Below are 23,820 nucleotides of genomic sequence, written 5' to 3' on the forward strand. Positions count from 1 at the left end.
TCTGGTGGTTAAATTCAGGTGTCAACGTGGCCAGGTAAAGGCACCTAGTTCTGTTGCTGTGGACATGAGCCTATGGCATATGAAACTCATCTGTCGCTGATTACATCTGCAGTCAGCTAGGTGTGCCTGCTGCAATGAATATTTGATTTAATTGACTAGTGCTTAAATGAGAGCTCAACACAGCAGTCCAAGCAGCTCAGCATACCTCATCTCATCACTCACAGCTCAGCCTAGGCCTTTGGAATGCAGAAAGGAAATCACCCCGGAGAAAGCTGTTTGAGACCCAGAGGCCTGGAGAGAAGGCCAGCAGAGATTGCCCTGTGCCTTCCCATGTGAGAAAGAACCTCAGATGAAAGTTAGCCGCCTTTCCTATGAAGAACTATACATTTTTAACTAAATAAGTCCCCTTTTACTAAAAGCCAATCCCTCTTCGGCGTGTTTCAGTCTGACAGTTTGAACTGAACAATGTCCTTGGAAAAGCCAGAAGAAAACCAGAATGAACTAAGAACAGGATAGGCTGGTTTCAAGTGCTGAATACAGGATAAACAAGCAATTTTTTGCATACAGCAAATTGAATTTATAACAAAAGCTACAAATCCATTTTATTGCCCCCTTCCTTTAAGCTCCAAGGAGGTTTATGCAATAAAATGGAAGATTATGTTATATAAGACACAAAGTACTTTAGAAGATGCAAAACAGAAAACTTTAATAAGCATATTCAAGGGCAAAAAATGCAGATCCAAAATACACATGATAAATGATAATTTATGAAAGTTTTGATAGAATTTCAGCTTTTTGCATTTGCTTCTACTTATCTTGCTGTATCTTTCCCTCTTTTCCCATTCTAGAGTTACATGAACACATTTCCCCTCCCCCTCTGTAGCTATAAAGTTTACCTGTATACAATTTATGATGGTTACACTCATTACACTTCTTAATACACTCTAATTTAACCAACATCTAGATAGATAGTACCTTCCTTTCCCCTCAGTCCTAAGTATGTTATTAGCTATGCATCTGTATTTCCTGGGTAGACATGTTTTATTTTCCAGTTTTTACCTGTTGATTTTGGATGTGTGTGCTGGGAGGAAAGGATATTGTATGTCTGTATTTGCAATCATGTTGGAATGCTGTATCTGTCAATAATTCTTTGAAAGAGGGTATGTAAGAAATAAATTTCCTGAATTCTTCAATATCCAAAAATATCTTTGTTTTACCCTCAAAATTGAATGCCAGTTTGGCTGGGTATAGGATTTTAGGTTTAAAACCTTTTTCCTGCAGTACTTTCATGATATTGCCCCATTTACTTCTAGCATCTAGTGTATCCAGTGATAAATCTGCTGTCAATCTGATTCTTTCTCCTTTGTAGGTTACCTCTTTTCTCTCTCTAGAAGCCTTTATGATTTTCTTTTTATCACTGGCATTCCAGAATCTCACCAAGATGTGTCTAGGAGTGAGTCTCTTTTCATCAATCTTACTGGGTACTCGGTAGGCACTGATAATCTCAAGGCTCAAATCTTGCTTTAGCTCTGGAAAGTTTTCTTCAATTATTTCTTTAATTATTTCCTCCGCTCCATTCTCTTTAGTATATTTTTCTGGAATTCCTATTAAACGAATGTTGGAGCTTCTGGTTCTATCCTCTATGTCTCTTAATCTTTCTTTATCTATTATTAGCTCGGCCATTTGCATTGTAGCCTCAGATTCTAGACTGCTGATTTTTTTTTCAAGCATATCCATTCTGCTATCAAATGCATCTATTACGTTTTTACTTTCCAAAACTTGTTTAAACTGATCATTAACCTTTCCAGTTGCTTCTTGTATCTCTCTGAAACTATTAATTTTAAGCTTTCTCAAGTTTTCCTTTGGTTCCTTTATTAAGTCTGCCTCTTTGGATGTTTGCTCTTCTGTTTGCAGAATTTTGTACCTCTCTTTCTCAGTTTTCCTTAAAAGTTTGGTGACTTCTGGTGGAGTAGTCAAATTTGTACATGAATGCTTGTTCTGTTTACCATAACTCATCTCCAGGGAGTTTGAAGGAGAAGTTAAACGTAAGGTTGGAGAGGATGTCCTGACTTCTTGATTTGGGAGCATAGCCGTTTTCTCTTCCTTCTGAGTTTTGTCTACCATCTGGTGTTTCACCAGCTGTTTCTTATCAGAATCCCAAACACAGTTATTAAAGGCAATTTCTTTAAATCCATGCGAGGCCTCTTCTTTCTCAGTCTTGGAGGGAGACTTTAACTCCTCTCTTTTAGAGGTCTTTCTTTCTTCCCATGTTAAGTCCTTTTCTATTTCCCACTCTGAGACTTCTTCTTCCTCTGGTTCCATATCCTCTATCTTTTTAACATCCCTGGGTATTCCCTCAACTTCATACTTTGTATCTACTACATTATGACCCTGAAAAGTTGAGTCCTGTTCCTTATGTAAACCTGAGGCCTCTTCCTCATCCTTTTCTAGTTCTGAGTTCCCTCCATCCTCTTCCTCCAGTCCCGAGGCCTCTTCTCCCTCCTTTTCTAGTTCTGAGGTCCCTCCATCCTCTTCCTCCAGTCCCGAGGCCTCTTCTCCCTCCTTTTCTAGTTCTGAGGTCCCTCCATCCTCTTCCTCTAGTCCTGAGGCCTCTTCTCCCTCCTCTTCCAGTTCTGAAGTTACTCCTTCCTCCTCCTCTTCCACCAACTCAGGGGTTTCTTTCTCCTTCCACTCTGAAGACTCTTCTTCCTGAGTTTCTAAGTTCCTCATCTCTTCTGGCTCAGCAACCTTTACCTCTTTAATGAACAGAAAGCTCAGACCATCACTAGTTGTTCTCTCATCTCCATGCTTTGAGTCTATTAGAGTTTTACCCTGAAAGTTAAAAAAAAAAGGGGGGGGGGAGGTCATTTCTTTAAAATGTGCATTCTTAAAGCTTCCATTTCACTATTTAAATTTTAAAAGGGTGTCATTTGAACAATTATCAAGTATTTTTAAACTTGCATAACTATTATTTCTTCTTGAAAATCTGAACAATTCAAGTTGTCTTCCACAATCATTACATCAGTTATAATTTCTTTTCAAGTGCCTGCAATGAAATTTCACAAGGCCATATCTCTCGTTACTTTTTATGTCCCCAACACTTACTGCTTTGTACCTGACTCTCAACTATTTGTTTTAATGAATCATCTCTTATTGTATGCAGTTGTATTCAAGACCCTATGGTAATGAGACCTTGCTATGTTACCCAAGTCTATAATCTCCTTTAAGAAAATTACCCCAAAAATCCAAACTTCACCCTTGCTTTCCCTAAAGTAAAGCAAATTAAAAACATTTTTAAAAAAGGTCTTCACTTGGGGGTGCAAGCATAGTTCAGTGGTAGAATTCTCGCCTGCCATGCAGGAGACTTGGGTTCAACTCCTGGTCCATGCACTTCCCCAAAAAACAAAGAAGCAAAACAAAGTAAAAACAAACAAAAAAAATTCAACAAGTGGTGCTGCAATAATGGGATACTCACATAGAAAAAGAATGAAATGTGACCCCATCATACAGCATGGGGCGGGGGGAAGGAATTCACTTGCAGTTCCAACTGTAGCCATATTACTTGAAAGATAAGCAAGTTTTGATCAAGAGTACAGGCTCGGGCAGGCCACAGTGGCTCAGCAGGTAAGAATGCTTACCTGCCATGCCCGAGGACCCAGGTTCGATTCCCGGTGCCTGCCCATGTTAAAAAAAAAAAAAAGAGGACAGGCTCAAATCAAGACTGTCTGCACTCAAATTCTGGCTCTCACATTGTTACCTCTGCTAATAAGGTCTGATGGTAGCACTGTTTCTGCTTCATAGATTGTCGCGAGGGTTAAATAAGGCAAACTAGGTGCTGAGCTTAAGACGATGTTTGCAAAATAAGCCTTGACTCTTAATTATTTCTCTAGTCCTCTGCCTGAGTTTCACTTACTTGAGCCCTTTGTTTGGAAAGATATTTTCCCCATAAGGCTGCCTGATTGTGATTTGTCCGTCAACCTACCCAGAACCCTCCAAATTAGATTAGATGCCTCATCTCTGTAAATGTTTGGGGTACAGCTAATTTTTGAGATTACATGCAGACTTTCCAATAGTTTGTTGATCAAAGCATATGTTCTAACTTTAGGTTCTTATTCTGCAGAGACTATCTTTGGCAATGTTTGGAGGCCTGGGGAAGAGGGTGTTTGAGAACTTATAAGAAAAATATTGGTTTAAGAACATACATCTCAATTTCTGGTTTAAGACAGTGAATGTTGCACAGGCATTTCATTTAATGCCCATACTTTCTGGAATCCTACCAAAATGATAGAGTAATAGTAGAAAGCCAGAGAGACTACATAAATGGAGAAAATAGCACAAAATTTTGGAAGCTGGAAAGCTTATGACAATTATATATATGCTTTAATAGGCTCAAGAAACCTTCAACAACGAGATGAGAAATTAACCTTCATTTTTCACTACAGAATGTCTAAAAACCAAAGGTGCATGCAGTAACCTCTAAAAGTAGAGCTGAAGAATAACATTAGTTGAGAGCCTTTTCTAAGAGATGGAACCTCACCCTCTCACCTCAATACTCTCACTCCACATAAGTGGACAACTGTCTTTTCCCCATAGGACTGAGAAGCAAAGTGAAGGGAAGAAGAGCTCTATTCTTAAAATAGTGAAGTGTTGTATAACCAAGTTAGGATGTAAGTGATGATTATGATTATGGAATCATATTCATTTTTACATTCTGGTATATTAGAGAGAAAATACCTGAAATCTTCCAACAGTAATTCATCTGCCTTAATCTCTAATGATATTTGTATAGTCTTTATGTTGTGTGCTTGTATTGTAAAACCCTGCAACTCACCCTCACTATCAGAATTCCTGCAATTCAGGGAGACAGATTTTGGGGCTGATAGGCCATCTGAACTCCTCCTTCATGGCTAGCAATAAATTTTCTCTTTGAAACCCCTGAGATTCCGGAATTGGTCATTTGAGCACATCAGTCAGATGATCCAACACCTTTATCCAGTATCAACTGGGAGAAAGTAGCACACAGCTTAATTTGGGCCCAAACTTCTTTACACCATACATAAATTTCCAGATGAATTCAAGACATAAATATGGAAGGTAAAACCATAAAGATTGATAAATTTGACCACACTAAACTAAGAGCTTTTGTTCATCAAAAGGCAAAATGTAAAAAGACAAGCCACAAACTGGAAGACAAAACTCATACAACTGAAGTACTAACACCCTAAATACGAAGAGCTCTTGTAAAACAGTAATAAAAAGATGAACTTTATAAAGATGAGAAGCACAAATGTCTAAACATATGAAAATACACACAGTTCTATTACTAGGGAAATACAAATCATATCCACAATAAGCTATATTGTGTAATACTGGAGTAGCTAGTGAAATTTCACGGCCAAGTATGTGAAGCAACAAATCTGATATATATTCATGATAGCGTAAGCGTAAACTGATACAACCACAAACAGCCCATCAATGACATGCTGTACAATAAAAGTAAATCAAAATATGCCATGAGAAAGGGGGAGAAAAATTCAACTTCCCAAAGTGGAGAATTCCTGTCAGTCTCGCAAGCAGCGGGGACAACTAAAACAATAGGCTGAGCCTTTCAATCTTGGGGTTTGTTCTTATGAAACTTAACCCCACAAAGGATAGGCTAATCTTACTTAAAATTAGGCCTAAGAGTCATCCCCAGAAAACCTCTTTTGTTGCTCAGATTTGGCTTCTCTCTTCTCAGCCAATATGACAAGCAAACTCACTGCCCTCCCCCTCGCCCCCACATGGGACATGACTCCCAGGGGTGTGGACCTTCCTGGCAATGTGGGACAGAAATCCTAGATAGCATGAGCTGGGACTGAGCATCAAGGGATTGAGAAAATCTTCTCAACCAAAAGGGGAAGAGCAAAATGAGACAAAATACAAATGTCAATGGTTGAGATACTCCAGAGTCAAGAGGTTATCCTGGAGGTTATTATTAAGGTGTAATGGAGAGGCTGGAGGGAACTGCCTGAAAATGTAGAGCTGTGTTCCAGTAGCCATGTTTCTTGAAGATGATTGATTGTATAATGATATGGCTTTCGCAATGTGACTGTGTGATTGTAAAACCTTGTGTCTGATGCTCCTTTTATCTTATCTACCTTATCAACAGATGAGTAAAACATATGGATTAAAAATAAATAATAGGGGGAACAAATGTTAAAATAAACTTAGTAGATTAAAAACAAATGCCATAAAGAGACTTGCAGACACTTTGTGGAAGAAATATCCATGACCCAAAATAACCTAGGAAGGATTGGAATCTAAAATATAAAGAAACTATACATCAATTAGCCAAAATACCAAGCCAAGGATAAAAGACTTAAACAGGCACCTTACAGAAGAGGAAACTTGAGTGGCCAACAAACATAAAGCCATGTTCAACTCCATTAATAACCAAGGAAATGAGATACTGAAGGTATTGACAAGAATGATAGTGTGGATATAGGAAAACAGCTGCACATATATAGCTGAACTATCACTTTAGAAAACCATTATAGTAAAGATGTTCATAACTTGTGGTCTAACTCCTATGAATCTAACCTATAGACACGTCTGTTCAAAGAAACCAAGGAAGACTGCAAAAGTTACTTATCTTCTCTGGGACTCAGTTTTTTCATCTGTAAAAGGGGGCTAATAATAGTAACTACCTAATATAACAAGGTTGCTTGCTGTTTGACAGGTAAATGGATTCAATTGATATAAGGTCCAAAACCATGAAAACTAAATATTGTTTAGTGAAACAAAAAAAATAGGATTAATTATAAATACAAAATTCAGAAGTTCAGAGCACCAGTTAGTTGTTTATTAAAGGAAACATTAATTAAAAAAAAAAACGCTTCCACAATATAGGGCTTTTATTAATGGAAGTTTGTACATATGAGCAACTGTATTACTGTACAATGGAATGTGTTACTGGTTTTAGATAGAATGGGGTATTTATGTACTTACTAGCAGGCGAGATTTTAAATCTACTTGACGAGCATAATAAATACCATAGTAGAGCAAGACTTTGACTTGACTGCATTCAAGCTTCTCTTACCTTTGTAACCTTAAATTACAAAACTTTTGTGCATCAGTTTTCTAATCTCTAAAGTGGGGGTGCTATCATAAAGCACCAACTTAAACTGAGTTGCTGAGAGGACTGAATGAATTCATGAGGGTGGATTAACCTCGTGAATTAACTAAAATTAAACCTGACCCAAGGTCAGTTTTTTTCAGGCCAATGAACTAATAATGGTTTACATTTTAAAAGAATTGTTAAAAACCCAAACCCAAATAAAACAGACTACGCAACAGAGACAATATGTCACTTAAAAACTTTCAATGTTTACTGTCAGTCTTTATAGAAAGCTTCACTAACTGGGTTAGAACAGTGCCTTCCCTTGCACATGGAGAATATTGCATAAGTAAAACAATACATAGTGTACATTATCCTCTTATTCATTTATATACATAGGAGTATATGCATGAGAAAATGTGTAAAAGCACACCAAAGGAATTACATTCTAAAAGTGGGATTATGAAAAATATTTGGAAAATAAACTATAATGCGATATTATCAGGAAATAAACTAATTTTTTTTATTGGATCAAGGATATGAGAATATGACCTGGACTTAGAAGGACTTTTAACATTGCAAAATTTAACCTTGTTATTTTAAATTGATATTTGGTCTTTTTTGTATTGCTTGAGGTTTCTTTTTTTTAAGTTCCATCAATTCCTTGTATCTTTTTTTCTTCTAATGATTTGAAGACTATGTTTCTTGCATTTACCCTTCAATATTTTACATATATAATTTTTTTTTCCAGAATGAGTATGGAGAATCTCCACCCAAACAAATGGCCTTATTAGCCCTTTCTCACCTAACCCAAACTTCTGAAACCAACCATGTTACTTTGTCATTCAAAATAATTGCACCAACTATTACTTATAAGTGATTGTAAATTTATAGGTTGTATACTTACCACTTTTTCTTGAACCCCATGTCTACTTCCTCCTTGGTTTATTTTTCCATTTAGTGAGGGCACATCCTTCAGTAATTCTTTCATAGAAGACTTGGGGGCAATAAATTTTCTGAGGCTTTGCAGGTCTGAAAATACCTTTATTTCACCATCACATTTAAATGCTAACTTAGCTTGGCATAGAAATGTTGGTTCAAAATCATTTTCTCTCAGGATGTTGAAGATATGGCTCCACTGCTTCCTAAGATCTAGTGTGGCTGATGAAAAGTCTGCTGCCAATGTGAGTACTGCCCCTTCATCTATCAACAGTTTTTCCTCTACTGAAGTTTTTAGAATTTTCTCTTCATTCTCGAAATTCTGAAGATTTTTCTCCTTTCTCATTTCTTTGAGTAGTTCATCCTCCCCATTTTCTGTGTTCCTTTCTCCTGTAACATCTATTTGGGTATTGCAATTTCTGTATCTGTCCTCAGCATTACTTAAGTTTTCTTCTACATCTTCTGTGACTCTGTGATTTTGTGATACATGCTGGAATTGATCACTAACATACTCTTCACATTTATCTAATTCACTCAGCTTATTGATTTCCCTTCTGTTAAAGGTCAAATTTTCAATATCGTCAACTATCTTAACATTTTGTCCTTCTATTCTCTCTACCAATGCTGCAATTTGTAAGGCTAAATCTCTTATTTGTAGCCACTCTTTCTTATTATTACTGGAAATTGTTGAATTTTTCATTTCAGGTATTATACTTTTTACTCCTAGCATTTCCTTTAAGTCATTTTTAAGAATCTCCCTTATTTCTTCAACCCTTAAGTCCAGATTTTCCATCAAGATCTTAAACTTCTTTGTAGTAACTGCTGACATGTACTTGTATTTTAAATCCAATATCTGGGCCATCTCTTGGTCAGTTTCTATTAACTGCTGTCTTTCAATATGGGTAATACTTTCCTGTTTCTTTGGAAGTCTTGCAATTTTTGATTTTACACTGGACACTGTGGATGCCATGTCAAGACTGGATTCTGTTATATTGTCCTGAAGAGGAAATTTTGTTCTTGCAGTACTACTAGAATCCAGCCATTCATAAAGTTTTAAAAATATGTCATCTGAAACATAAAAAACAAACATTAGTTTACTGTAGACTTATGTTGAGAAACTCAATTGAGAAATTGAAATTGGTTAAGTAAACTATGCTTTGTGTATGCCATAAAAATTTAGTATGACGTTATTAGCAAGGTGTACATGCACACTAAGAGAACAAAAATCAGAATTCAAAATGTAAACAAAGAACATGATCATTAAAATCCTATTAATAGTCAAGAGCCTACACTGGAGATCATCCTTATGCATAATTCAGTTAGGCACAGCTACCTGTCGTAACTTGTCAAAAACCCCAAACAAAACCATTCTTGCCAATCCTAAAGAATACCTAGGGTGTCATGTAAGTTTCTACAAAGGTTCCATGTACCAGGGTAACTTTCCAGAAACCTGCATCCTCCAGATGGGCCCCTGGACCCATTATGTCCTAAAACTTAAAGGAGTCACAGCCTCTCCAGAACATTAACTATCTCCCTACCCCCATATTATTGACAGCCCCTTCCAAGATGAAAAAGTTAGAATGACCATAATCCAAATAACCCTGAAGTGTGGTATAGAAGGATCAAAGGTGATGGCAGAATTATACAGAGAAGGTCAGGTTTAACAAGAGTCTGAGTGTTGAGAGCTAGAAATAAAAACTTAATTATTGCAACCCATTCCCAACTCTGAAATGTGTTCTACAATTAATTGTTGCGATGTACCTTGTAATGTATTGCTTTTATGTATTTATGTTATTTAAAGAAAAGGAGTATAATATTTTAGCAATTGAGTATGACTGCTGAATCATCATATTGGTATTTCTTGGTCTCCCGTGTCTTGGAGCAATTAGAAAAAAACAAATAAATAAATAAACAAAAAACAACAAATCGTGGAATTGTAACCCATACCAAAACTTTAAAATCTGTTCTTTAACTATTTGTTTAAAATGTTTTTGGAAATGTATTGCTTTTTTATATTTAATCATATTTCACAATAAAAAAACATTCATGTAAAGACTTATACGAATAACTTCAGCAGATAAAAATGGAAATCGGCTGATTTCCTATATTACTAACTTTGCTGTTTGTGTTCTCTAAGAAGGGTATTAAGTAGACTAATTACAAGAATATAAACATTATCTAAAAAAAATACCATACCAAAGTATTAAATTCGAGCTGATTTGGATATAATCTTATACAAAATAGAGAAATGAAAATCTATTTCTTATTGCAAAAGAAAAAGTCAATATTGAGAATTCCAACACCACGTGTCAGGTCAATTCACAACATTACTGTCCACAGTGCACGTGTTAAGGCACATCCTAAGTGAAGCAGAAAAACTAAATTCCATACTACCTCCCACCTCCTGCAGGTTTTCTCTTTGCTTCAGGAGAATCTCTCCGGTTATATTTGTTTCTAATCATTATGCTGCTGCCTAATTGTCTGACTTTGCATGGTAGAAGGTGAGAGGCAACCCCATTCCTTCATTGTTTTGTGATCTGGGAAATGCACAATGCAAGCACTTTGGACAGTAGTTCGGATGTCATTCCTTTCCAAGGCCTCGTAGGTATTCAAGTTTTACTAGTGATACAGTAACAAATCTGCTGATTCATTACTGCTGACAAAAGACCTAAAACTGCTTAAATTCGACTCCCTTAAAAGGGATTCGGTGGCTTGCAGGAAGGAGACCAGGATAATCAAAACTGGTAGCTACTATTGAAGCAGATCGATGGGAGAGGAAAAGGGAAATGGAACCTGTGAGCTATAACTGTAGCTTCAAGGAACAGAACTAGAAGATCTGCCATGCAGCTAATGGAAGGAGGATAAAAAACAAGGTGGTAATTAGAAAGCCTACCTGAACTTAGGTATTCCTATTGAAAAAATCAGTAAATCTGGTGTAAGGTTAACAAAACGTGCATATACAAATGCACCTACATTCATTCTGGTGAAGTTTGTATGCAGACATACACTTCACAAATTCCCCAACATTCTTTCAGTTATCGAGCACAGATTATAAACTAATTACCGTGCTGGGTGCTAGAGTAAAAAAACAGACACACAGTCTGCCCTCAAAGGGTTTATTTACATCTAGGGAGAAATATAAAATTACAACTGTGACAGCATACAAAATAGAGGTCAAGGGCCATCAGTACTCTAGGTATCCTTTGATGCATTGTTCACAGATTTAGGTAGGCTTCCCTGGGAAAGCAGCTTAAATTGGGTGAGAAATGGGTAGAAGTTACATAGCAAAGAATGGAAGGACATGCATTTCAGGAAAGGAAACACTACATGAAGGCTAGGCTGTAGCAATCATCTGGTTAAGGGTAGGGTATGGAGGAAGTGGGAGGGCTCTTAGGTAACTGGCGTCCCTCATGGGTGGTTGCTGATACTTGTTCTGTACCAAACCAGGAAAGACTAAGAGGGAACCAGGTTTGAAGGCAGAGCACCAATTTTGTTTGGCATGTCAAGTTTGAGGTGCTCGAGACAACTGGAGGGTGGGATAATTAGGTCTAGAGCCCTAAGATACTTTCCACTCTGCATATATTTGTGAATCATCTGCTCATAGGTGGTTAATTAAGACAGAACAAATAGTCCAGAAAAAAAAAGTTAACATTAGACATCTCACTCACAATGCTACACACTACAAGACAATTTTGTTGCCTTTATGAAGACTCTAATGCAATAGTAGCAACTAATACATCAGTCTTGGGGTAAAAGATCTCTCTATCCATCATAACTTTGCCCAACCAAGAATCTCAAAAATTTGTCATTACATAAAAATTGAAGAAAAAAATTACGGTATCACAAAATTAAAAGGTGAAAAAATTCCTAGACCTTACACCCAAAGCACAAGCATTTACGAGAGAAATAAATAAATGAGAATTCCTCAAAGTTAAACACTTTTGTGCATCAAAGAACTTCCTCAAGAAAGTAAAAAGACAGACTACACAATGGGAAACAATATATGGAAACGATATATCAGATAAAGGTCTAGTACCCAGAATATATAAAGAGATTGTTCAACCCAACAACAAAAAGACAGATAACCCAATTACAAAATGGGCAAAAAACAAGACACTTCTCAGAAGAGGATATACAAATAGCCAAAAGGCACATGAAAAGATGCTCAACTTCCCTGGCTCTCAGGGAAATGCAAATCAAAACCACAATGAGATATCATCTCATACCCACCAGAATGGCCATTATCAACAAAACAAAACAAAACGACAAGAGCTGGAGAGGATGTGGAGAAAGAGGCACACTTGTCCACTGTTGGTGGGAATGGGAAGCTCAGTATAGAATTCCATATGACCCAGCAATAACATTGCTAGGTATCTACTCAGAGGACACGAGGGCAAGGACACAAACAGACATTTGCACACCAATGTTTATAGCAGCATTATTTACAATCGCAAAGAGATGGAAACACCCAAAATGTCCATCAACAGATGAGTGGCCAAACAAACTTTGGTATATACATATGATGGAATATTATGCAGCGGTAAGACAGAATAAAGTTATGAAGTATGTAACAACATGGATGGACCTTAAGGACATTATGCTGAGTGAGACTAGCTAGAAACAAAAGAACAAATACTGTATAGTCTCACTGATATGAACTGACATTAGTGAATAAACCTGGAGAATTTCATTGGTAACAGAGATCATCAGGAGATACAAATAGGGTAAGATATTGAACTGAAGGGATACAGATTCTCTAACAGGACTGATTGTAAAAATGGACAGCACAATACTACCTAACTGTAATACAATTATGTTGGAACACTGAATGAAACTGAATTTGAGAATGATAGAGGGAGGAGGGCTGGGGGCACAAATGAAATCAGAAAGATAGACGATAAAGACTGAGATGGTATAATCTAGGAATGCCTAGAGTGTATAATGATAGTGACTAAATGTACAAATTTAAAAATGTTTTGCATAAGGAAGAACAAAGGAATGTCATCTGAAAATAGATGGTGATTTTAAAATGTGTGTGTGAGACTAAAGCAAAAAATGCTTATTTGGTACAAAATTTATATTTTGACTAGTGCATTTCCTAATATAACTTACGTGGACAGCTTAATTGAACACCATAAGTACATGGAATCTGGTGTAGGGCCTGAGATTTTGTCTGTTTGTCCAGAGAGATGTCCCAAAAAATCCCAAAGTGATTTGAACAGTGAATAAAAAAATATTTGCAAAGTTCCCTTTGGGGAATGGTAAGAAAGGGGGAAAATTCAACTTCCCATGTTGAATTCTTGATATTCTCACAAGCAATGCGGACAACCAAAACAATAAGCTGAGCCCCCAATCTTGGGGTTTGTTCATATGAAACTTAACCCTACAAAGGATAGGCCAAATCTGGGTAAAATTAGGCCTAAGAGTCACCCCCAAGAGAACTTCTTTTGTTGCTCAGATGTGGCCTCTTTCTCCAGTCAACACAACAAACCAAACTCACCACCCTCCCCACTGTCTACATGGGACATGACTTCCAGGGGTGTGGACCTTCCTGGCAATGTGGAATAGAAATCCTAGAATGAGCTGAGACTCAACATCAAGGGATTGAGAAAACCTTCTCCACCAAAAGGGGGAAGAGTGAAATGAGACAGAGTGTCAATGGCTGAGAGATTCCAAACAGTCCAGAGGTTATCCTGGAGGTTATTCTTACGCATTGTATAGATATCACCTTCTTAGTTAAGGTATAATGGAGAGGCTGAACTGCCTGAAAAATGTAAAACTGTGTTTTAGGAGCCATGTTTCTTGAAGATGATTGAATAATGATATAGCTTCTGCAATGAGACTGATTGTGAAAACCTTATGTGTCTGATGCTCCTTTTATCTACCTTGTCAACAGACGAGTAGAACATATATGGAATACAAATAAATAATAGGGGGAATAAAGATTAAAATACATTTAGTTTGAAATGCTAATGATCAATGAAAGGGAGGGCTAAGGGGTATGGTATGTATCTTTTTTTTGTTTTCATTTTATTTCTTTTTCTGTTGTCTTTTTCTGAATTGATGCAAATGTTCTAAGAAATGATGAATATGCAACTAAGTGATGATATTGTGAATTACTGATTATATATGTAGAACAGAATGATCACATGTTAATGTTATAGTTCGTTTGTTAAATTTTTTTAATCAATCAATAAATTTTTAAAAAGTCTATATAAATTTAAGCTTCTAAAAAAAATGGAAAAAAAAATTTGTGAAGGTACATCTAATAAAGTTGAAGATATGCATGACCATGAACCCAAAGTCTTACTCTACTGTGTCTTAGCAGGTACTCTATGTGCACGTGAAGATATGCTTAGGTGTGTTCCTAGTAGCCTTGTTTTTTTTAACATAATTTTTTAATTTTATTTTTTAAAATACCAAAAAACCCACCAAATAAACACAAACATTCCTATTTTGATCATTCTGTTCTACATATATAATTAGTAATCCACAATATCACATTGTTGCATATTTATCATCATGATCATTTCTTGGAACATCTGCATCTATTCAGAAAAAGAAATAAAAAGAAAACAGAAAAAATATTTATACATACCATACCCCTTACCCCTCACTTTCATTGATCATTAGCGTTTCAAACTAAATGTATTTTAACCTTTGTTCCCCCTATTATTTACTTGCATTCCATATATTCTACTTGCCTGTTGACAAGGTAGATAAAAGGAGCATCAGACACACAGGTTTTCACAATCAGTTACATTGTGAAAGCATTATCCTTACACAATCACCTTCAAGAAACAGGGCTACTGGAACAAGGTCTACATTTTCAGGCAGTTCCCTCCAGCCTCTCCATCATACCTTAACTAAGAAGGTGATATCTATACAATGCGTAAGAATAACCTCCAGGATAACCTCTGGACTGTTTGGAATCTCTCAGCCATTGACACTCTGTCTCATTTCACTCTTCCCCCTTTTGGTGGAGAAGGTTTTCTCAATCCCTTGATCCTGAGTCTCGGCTCATTCTAGGATTTCTGTTCCACATTGCCAGGAAGGTCCACACCCCTGGGAGTCATGTCCCACCTAGACAGGGGGAGGGTGGTGAGTTTGCTTGTTGTGTTGGCTGGAGAGAGAGGCCACATCTGAACAACAAAAGAAGTTCTCTTGGGGGTGACTCTTAGGGCTAGTTTTAAGTAGGCTTGACCTATCCTTTGTAGGGTTAAGTTTCATATGAACAAACCCCAAGACTGGGGGCTCAGCCTGTAGCTTTGGTTGTCCACACTGTGTAGCCTTGTTTTTTAATAGCCAACTATTACAACCAACTGAAATGTTAAACAAGAGAATGAAAAATTTATGACCTATTAATTGCAATGGAAATGAACTAAAAATGTTTCAAGGTAGATAAATATGAAAAAATAATGGTTAGCAAACATCTCTAATGGCAGGATAAGTACAGGAAAGCCTTTCCTGGCCAGTCTACCCACAAAAACAAATAAAAAAACTTTTGCGTGATAGTAAAAGTGATATTCTTTGAGGGAAACTTATAGATTCAGAATGTTAGAAATGTAGAAAGGATGAAAAATGAGTTGAATTGCTAAAGAACCCAAGAAACCAAACAGATGAGCACACAGCACTGCAATGGAAACAAAAATGATAGAGGATTGTTAAAACTAAAAGTTAAAAACATTATAGATAAACCTTTAGTTTGAAATTGACCAAGGTGGACATAAAACATAAATGTTATGAATGAAAAGGGGACAGATAAAACATGGTTCAAAAAAGAAAGCATTATTAAACTTTCATAATAATTTGAAAATTTATAAACAGCCTTTTTCCTATTGTACCCCAAACACCTTCAGAAATAAGAAAAAAGCATTCTAATATGCTCCAAGAGGCTAGCTAACTTCAATAACAAGCCAGAGGACAATGACAAAAGAGTTGTTTCCTTATCCTCATGAATATAGATGCAAAAATCTTAAAAAATATATTGGAAAATCAAATCCAACAGTATATAAAGTATACACCAAGCTCATTTTATTCATGAATCCAAAGAATCTTGAAAAGCAAATCATCTGTGAATGTAATTTACCACACTAACCAATTAAAAAAAGCCATAGTTGCAAACAAATCATTTAATTTGACACTCAAGTGATAAAATTAACTCCCAAAATGAGAGGTAGATGTATACTAAAGAACTTGATGAAGCCAGAGAAAATGTCTAAAGGAGAAATACACAAATGAATATATAAAAAGAGAAGTGATCAATATTAGTAACAAACAATAACGGAACACTACCTAACACTGGAGGGAAGATAAACTCTGACACTCAGCACCAGTTATATGTGAATCTAATCAAGGATACCATGAGGAAGCAATCAGGAAAAATCCACAGGGTAGGACATTCCACAAGATTTCAATACTTCGATGATATATTGGAGTGTGGGGAGGAGGGGGAAAGATTGCTGTCCTTTAGTGGGGACCTCACTAAATGCAAGGGGTGTCCCTTGTTTGGATCTGCATTGTTAAAAAAAAATCACTTTTGAGATAATCAGGAATTTTGAGTATGGAGTATTAAATACTAGGGAATATGACTCTTACTATTTGTAGTAATAACATTGGGATTAAGTGTCCTTATTTTGGTGATGGGTATGTGGGTTCATTTTATTCATGTCTGAAAACGCTCTTAACATTTTTAAAAACTGGAATTTGGTTTGACCCCACTGCAATGTTCTAACTAGAACAGACTGCTCTATATGGCTCACGAAAGACACTAATTGAGTTTGCCAGGGACGGCGAGTGTGAGGGTGGAGTGATTGTCGGGGACCCGACACTGATCCTTTTCTAAGCAGGGAGCTGCCGAGTGGCCCCGATCATGGCAGAGAAAGCACTGGAGAGGTCTGTGACTTGATTCCACCCAAATGGGACCCAGAGAAGCCCAATACTCTAGAAGAACTGAAAGTGGTAATGGGAAGACTCTCTTATCATCAGGTTTGCACCAACCTCATTGCTTTTTGGTGACTCTACTGGGCTGGTGCTTACAGCAAGTGGCAGCTGCAATAAAAAATCCCAGTTTAGGGGAAATAGTATGACAGTGCATCCTTGAACCTGATTAATAGCCGTTTTAAGATACTGAACTGTAATTGTTTGATACATGTGTTTAAACTCTTTGTAAAATGTAAAAGACTCATGTTTTAACAACTAGGCCATTGGTACTTGAAAGCATTTTTAAAGGATTATTTCAAAGCAAGATTTAATTATGAGATAGCACCGAGTTTGTCCAAGGCATAACATTCTCAGAATTTGTAACACATAAGTGTTCAGAGACAAATATTTTTTAGCTGTTATATGTGTAAAATGCGTTGTTTTTCTGATGCCGCTCTGATGCAATTACCTTTCATGTCAAACATCTACTGTGCCCAGCTGTGTCCAATTTAAATCATTTCTCTGTAAAAAAATGAAATTATTCTTGTAAAAAAAAAAAAAAAAAAGCCCAAACTGAACGACCATAAGGACAAAGTTGTACCAGGCAAACGCAAGCAAAATAAAAGCAAAGATGGCAATACTCTCCAAGTAAAGCACAATTCAAGGTCAAAAAGTATTAAATGCAGTATAGCTAATATTTTCAAGTTATGGTAATCCACAAATAATCTTCATTCTCTAAACAATATAGTCAAATCAAAACACAAAAAAGGAAAGACAAAAGCTGAGATAAAAGTAAAAATTTAAAAGTATAATGAATAAAATCAAAAGTAAGAAAATGTAAACTCTGGATTATAGTTATTACTCTACTAGTCTTTCCCCAAGTGTAACAGGCACCAAACTAATGCAAAATGTTAATAGGGTAAAGTGTGTGAGTGAGGGGAGCATATAGAACTATTGATATTTACTCCCTGATTCTTCTGTAAACTTATAACTTCTCTAATAAAAAAATCTATATATATATATATTCAAAAAAAAGCCAAGCGTTTTCCTTAAAGAGAAAACCAATCTGTGTTCAAATTAAGCATGAGAAAAGAACTAGTTTAAAGAGTTTAAAAACATATTGTTTGCAAACATGTGGAAATAAAAGAAAAACCTAGATGAAATAACAGTAATTTTGCAAAACTTTTATGTAATCAAATATTGGTCCCAAGAGTATCTAAAAACCAAACAATATCAAAAGTTGTCATCAGATTAGCATTAGAAAGAAAAAGCAATAAAATAGGTAACATTTTAAAAGGTGCCAGGTCCAGAAGTTTCCATTCAACCATAGAAAACAATTCTTATTAAAATTCTTCTGAATGCAGAAAAATCTACAACAGGCAAGTAGTCCACAGAAGAGAGGGGATGCAGGTAAAATAATCACACGTTTTTGTTTTGATAGTTTATATAAAATTGATATGCTCAAATAAAAAAGAATGTTCTACAGAACAAGAAACAAAAAACAATACTACCCCTGTGTTCTGACCTCCAGATGGGTCCCTGGACCAGATTAAGTCCTGAAACATAGAAGGCCCAATTTCTCCAGAACATCAGCTAGTTCCATTTCCCTACTCCATATTATTGACAGCCCCTTCCAACATGGAGTTAGAATGGGCATAGCCCGAATAACCCCTCTAAAGAGAGAAAGAAATATCAAAGGTAATCATGGAGTTATACAGAGAAGGTAGGGTTTAACAAACGAGTATGATTGCTGAATCATTAAATTGATATTTCTTTTAGTCTCCAGTATCTTAGAGCAGCAGGAAGTAAAAACCTAAAACTGTGGAATTGTAACCCACACCAAACTGTAATCTGTTCTACGACTAATTGTTGTGCTGTGCTTTGAAATTTAATGCTTTGTGCTTGTTACTTTTCACAAAAATTTAAAAAGCCTATTGTGATTTAAAGAAAATACTAAACATGAAAAGTTGCTCAAACCCAGAAGTTGGGGGTTATAACTGAAAAAATGAGACCACTTCTACCAATCTAGAATGGGATTATAACCTTTCAGGAAATTGGGGAAGTTTATTAAAATAAGAATTGCATATACCCTTCCTTCAGGAATCTACTTTCTGGAATAAAACCATCTGTACTTAAAATTAAAAAAATGAGAAGAGTTGAACTAATGAGGTCTGTGTAAATAGGAAATTATATGCAGCTATTAAGAGTGTCCGTCTATTAGAGCATTGGTTAGGGATGTCCGTGATACATTTAAAGTGGACCTGGAACTGTTAGAAACGTATCTGGAGGTACCCTTTCATCTAGCAATACCTCTTTGGGGAATGTATCCTGCAAGAACCACTTTACACAGCACGTGAAGTGTGTCGTGTCAGAAAAACTGGAAATTGCTTGAATGTGCATTACTAAGGGAATGCTTGAAGCAAAATATGCCCAAAATATGGGATGCCCTACAGCAATTTAGAGAGTGAGACTTGCACTCTGGATTGCAAATGACCTATCAAGAAAATAAACTAATGTTAAAGAAAAATGAAAGAATATAAAAAGGTATAACTTTATTTAAAAAAATGTCGAGGTGTGAAAGGAGATACACCAATTAATGGAAGGTTCACATTTTCCTTTATTCTGCTCCTCACAATCAGTAAAAACACCAGCGCTTGGACATTGTGGAAAGGGCCACAGCAAAATATCGGTAGCCTAGGAGTTAGGACTGCAGAGAAATGTGCAGGGAAGCCAGGACTGTTCTTTCTCTAGCTCAAAGAACAGTGCTAGCAAATTCAGATAAACATCACAGTAAGGATGGGCTACCTATTTTGAAAAGGTCAGTAAGAAATGCAAATATATAATGAACGTCTGAAAAGATGCCAGTCCCAAGCCAAGAAAATGCAAAAACAAGTTCCCTCCTCCCTCTCCAGCCTCCAGCCATAAACCATTGTTAGGATCAGGGGAAGTTGAATTCCCCCTCCCCCACACCATACTTAAGAATGTGTGAATTGCCAAACATTTCTTGCCCTTCCTGAGTCACACCCAGTCTCCTTTTTGCCCTTTGTTAGAGTAACCAACCTTCTTAAACATAAAATCAGAATTTAACTCTGATTAAAAGCCTCTGTAAAAATCTTCCATTTGGTACTACAATCCCCAATTCCTTTTGTTGGTCATTAAAGCCCGACTTGAAACTTCCTAAATTTGTTCCAGCCTTTGGGTTTTACCTTGCTTATCCCCTCAAATAAGGGTTCTTAATGCAGAGTACCTGTAGATATAATTCAGAGTATCGGGGACTGTGGGTGGGAAAGGAATCACTGCTTATCTTCATTAACCTCTGATCGGAAGTTAGCATTTAATAGTTATTAAAAATAATAAATTTAGGATTTGCAAGATTTAAGAGGTTCTTAACCGATTTGTCACAACAAAGATCTACTTTCTAAAATACTGGCAGTGTAAACTGTATTTCACAGTATCTGCAAATGTAATGGCAAATGAAAATATCCATGATTTCTAGTGGTGCGATAAAGTTGTGGGTTGTGCTAGTAGCAACAGACTGCTAATGGGTCCTTGGCACCAGGTTAAATCCTCACCCCATTCTCATCTGTCCAAAGAGCACATCCTGGGTCTGTCTGTCTCCTGATCCACTGTAAGACTACCCTACATACCCCCCCCCCCCACCATGTGCCCTCCTCTTTCCAGCTACCTACAACCACTTAATTCCCACGATTCAACAGCTTACCCATTTATGGCCCTTCTGCAAGGAAACAAGCTCTCTGAACGACCAGACTTCACCTCCTGTAAAACTCTGTCTTGTGCCTAGAATTCAAATAAAGTCCATGAAACAGTCGTAAAGGCTAAAGATTCAATGTGTAGAAAACTATTCCATTCTGTACAATGAAAGGCTGTTTCTCTAGGTGTATCATCAGGCAGTTAGGTATAAGAAGGTTTGCTCAAGCAACTAACAAGAATCTGAGGATCCATATTGGCCAGTGAGGGGGCAGGGAAAGCGGACGGTGAGGAGTGGTTTCTCTGGGCTACAAAGACATTTTGGCAGTAAGCGTACAACAAAGTTCAACTTTATCCAAGCCCTTTGTTCCTGGAAAAACAGCAAGTTTAAGAAATCCCCCCATGCTCTGCGTTCAGGAAAATGGCTTACTGCAAAAAACCACCCTTCCCCTTGGGACTTATCATGGATGCCCTCTTTAAGTTTACTTACAAGGCCTGACACACAGAACCCTCCGCGTTCCCATTCTCTGTCTCTAAATTATTAGCTTTATTGCTTGTCCCCACTTATCAGTTGGAACAAAACGCTTGTTAATCAAGCTTTGGTTACGCTCCTCTCCTTCCCCCAGACCCATGAACTCTGGCTACTCTCAGCCTGAGCCCCTCCTAAGTCGCCCTCAAGGGCTGGCCTTACTGTAAAATATTCTCACGTCTACTATCTGATCACACCCACCTTTCACCGTACTTCCCTACACCCAATTCTTTCTCCCTATAAAAGAAAAATCCTTTTTGCGTAATGCTTGAGGCATGTGCTAATCTTAAGGTCAGAATGTTCTCCCAGTTCTAACAGTCCTTTTCCCCAACCCCCAACCCCTGCGATAATCCTTTAGAACACAATCTCTCCTTATCAAGCCTAGTTTTTTTTTTTTTTTTACATAGATATGGCTTTTGCAGTTTGGAAAAGAACTCAGTCAATTTTTGTAACAATTTAGAAAGAGCAGAAAAATAATTACCACTTCCAAACCTATTTTATTTTCCAGTCCAATGAAGAAAAACCAGACTGTTGAATTAAGTTGAAGGATTGAAGTTCAAGGCCCCACTGGTAGGAAATGGAGAAAGAAAACCGAAGTCTCCTGGGCTCCAAAAGTCTTTTATTCCAGTCCTCCCAAAGGGCACTCTGCGAGCTTTTTATGATTGCTTTTTTTTTCTTAAGGTAATACCTCCCGGTTTTCTTGACTTCAGATCTCACACCACTGATATTTTAATTTCCCCACCTTGGACTAAAGACCAGAGGCGGGGCAAGCTGCTTTTCTCCCTGCCCCACGGCCAGTGGGGAACAGAGTGGATTGTAAAACCAGGAGTCCCAACAGTAATACCCCCACCCCAGAACCCCACATCTCCCCTGCCCCGCCAACCTGGCCAGCTTACCTCGGGAAGAAGCGACTCCTGCCTGGAGGACCCAAGAGTGAAAGGGTGGAAGGAGGAACTAGTATTTTACCGAGGGGAACAGCACACAATCTCTTCTGCTGGCTCCTCCCCTCCTTTTGTGGATTTTGAAAGTTTCAATCTGCATTCCGCTGCCCCCTCCCCAGGAAATCTCAACGGCTAACTGCCTACTGTGCTCCAAACTTCCTGTTGAATAGCCCCATGGGCTATCTCATCAGGGCTTCCAATTGAATTTGCCAGCCCCGGACCCCTGCCCTTTCCCAGCCCGGTCCTCCCTACAGGCTCACCACCACCAGTTACCTAGTGGCCCAGGCCAGAATGCCAGCGGGCATCCTTGCTTCCTTTTTCTTTCATTCCCAACCTTTAATCCATCCCCAAATCCTAGAATTTGCCTCTGGCAATTCTCTCATTTCTCGCCTGGACAGTGGAGATACCCACCCCAACGGTCTCCTGGCCTTTCCTCTGGCCTGTCTGCCATCTTTCTCCCCTTTTAACGCCTCTCGGTTCTGACCCCCTCATCCCAACCTGCCCCCCCACCCCGTCTCTCCACCCCCGCTTCAACCCAGCCTACTGATCTCTCCATTACAGAAATAGTGTCTCCTTTCTGTTCCTTAGAAGGAGTCAACTTCTGGCCTCGGTACCTTTTTAACCGAGAAATTAGGATTTAAAGGATGATTTTGATTAGTGAATAATTATATAAATATTCCTTTTTGCTTTCTGGAATATTGGAGTAGACAGGGAAATACCTGAAATCTCCGAAGTGTAATCCATCTGCTGCCTTGATCTCTGATAATGACTGGATAGCCCTTATCTTCTGCCCCTGCGATTGTAAAAACCTTGTGACTAGCCTTCATCTGTACCGAGGTATCCAGTTTTTCAATTTGAGGGTCTTGTCATCAGTAAAGATAACCCCTAATGGCTGTTAATGAAGGGTCTTGGGTCCACCGAAAACTAACCCACTCCAAGTACCACATTATCTTGATGACCAAAACTGGATTTAACCTAAGTGGGCCCACCTGACATGCGCACTAGCTTAGACTTTAACCTACAAGTCACCTAGACCCCGTTCTGCCATTTTCTTTCATACACTCGGTGACTAAGCATGGAATCAATCTGCACATGCTCAATAATGAGATCACCTGTAATTACATCATCTGGGGCCACTGTACCCATTATCCTAAACCTGCTCACCTTTTCTCTAATAATACTCCCCAAAGTACTGCAATTCAGGGAGACAGATTTTGGGCCATTAGGTTGTCTGCTCTCCTACGGCTCTGTTTTTGAAACCCCAGTATCTCAGGAGTTGGTTACCGAGCGCGTCAGGCAGAAGAATCCACGGCCTTTGTCCAGCAACACCTTTGCACTAGCTGTTTCCCCTGTGAGTCCCTGCCCCAGTTCTTCCATATCTGGCTTCTTTTCAACCTTCAGGTATCAGGTCACCTCCTCCAAGAGGCCTCCCCAGACTACCCTTTCTAAAGGAGCCTCCAACTCCCGGCCCCTTTACTCTCCTTCACATCACCCTCTTTATTTGGTTTGCAGCACAAGTCAGAATCTGAACGTATCTATTCAATTCTGTGTTCCTTTATCATGTCTCTTCCCTGCTTCCCTACTAGCGTATAGATAGAGCATATCCCAAAAAAGGCCAGACCCTTCTCTTGCTCACCATTTTTACCCATTGTACCTAGAACTACCACTTGCAAATACGAGGCCCT

The 23,820-nt window shown here is 37.8% G+C and overlaps 1 protein-coding gene across 2 annotated transcripts; it reads right to left on the reverse strand.

Annotated features, from left to right (window-relative positions):
* Positions 1–705: 705 nt before the first annotated feature.
* L1TD1 (LINE1 type transposase domain containing 1) lies at positions 706–22,234 on the reverse strand. Of its 2 annotated transcripts, none has more exons than XM_077136154.1 (4): positions 22,091–22,234; positions 20,679–20,755; positions 8,004–9,103; positions 706–2,832 (listed from the first exon to the last, which is right to left on the reverse strand). In XM_077136154.1, the coding sequence occupies exons 2-4, from the start codon at positions 20,680–20,682 to the stop codon at positions 1,042–1,044; spliced, it is 2,895 nt and encodes a 964-aa protein (XP_076992269.1). In that variant the 5' UTR covers positions 20,683–20,755; positions 22,091–22,234; the 3' UTR covers positions 706–1,041. The 2 variants fall into 2 exon arrangements, with proteins under 2 accessions (XP_076992269.1, XP_076992272.1); XM_077136157.1 differs by lacking the exon at positions 22,091–22,234 and adding an exon at positions 21,156–21,281.
* Between the last annotated feature and the right edge of the window lie 1,586 nt (positions 22,235–23,820).

The sequence above is a fragment of the Tamandua tetradactyla genome, chromosome 2 (assembly GCF_023851605.1).
Source record: "Tamandua tetradactyla isolate mTamTet1 chromosome 2, mTamTet1.pri, whole genome shotgun sequence".
Classification (NCBI taxonomy): Eukaryota; Metazoa; Chordata; class Mammalia; order Pilosa; family Myrmecophagidae; genus Tamandua; species Tamandua tetradactyla.

Bases quoted from the DNA above. Each gene is read 5' to 3' on its own strand.
- L1TD1 (XM_077136154.1), bottom strand. The intron at 2,833-8,003 runs GTAAGTATACAA...TTTAACTTTCAG, and splicing joins ATGGGGTTCAAGAAAAAGTG to GGTAAAACTCTAATAGACTC.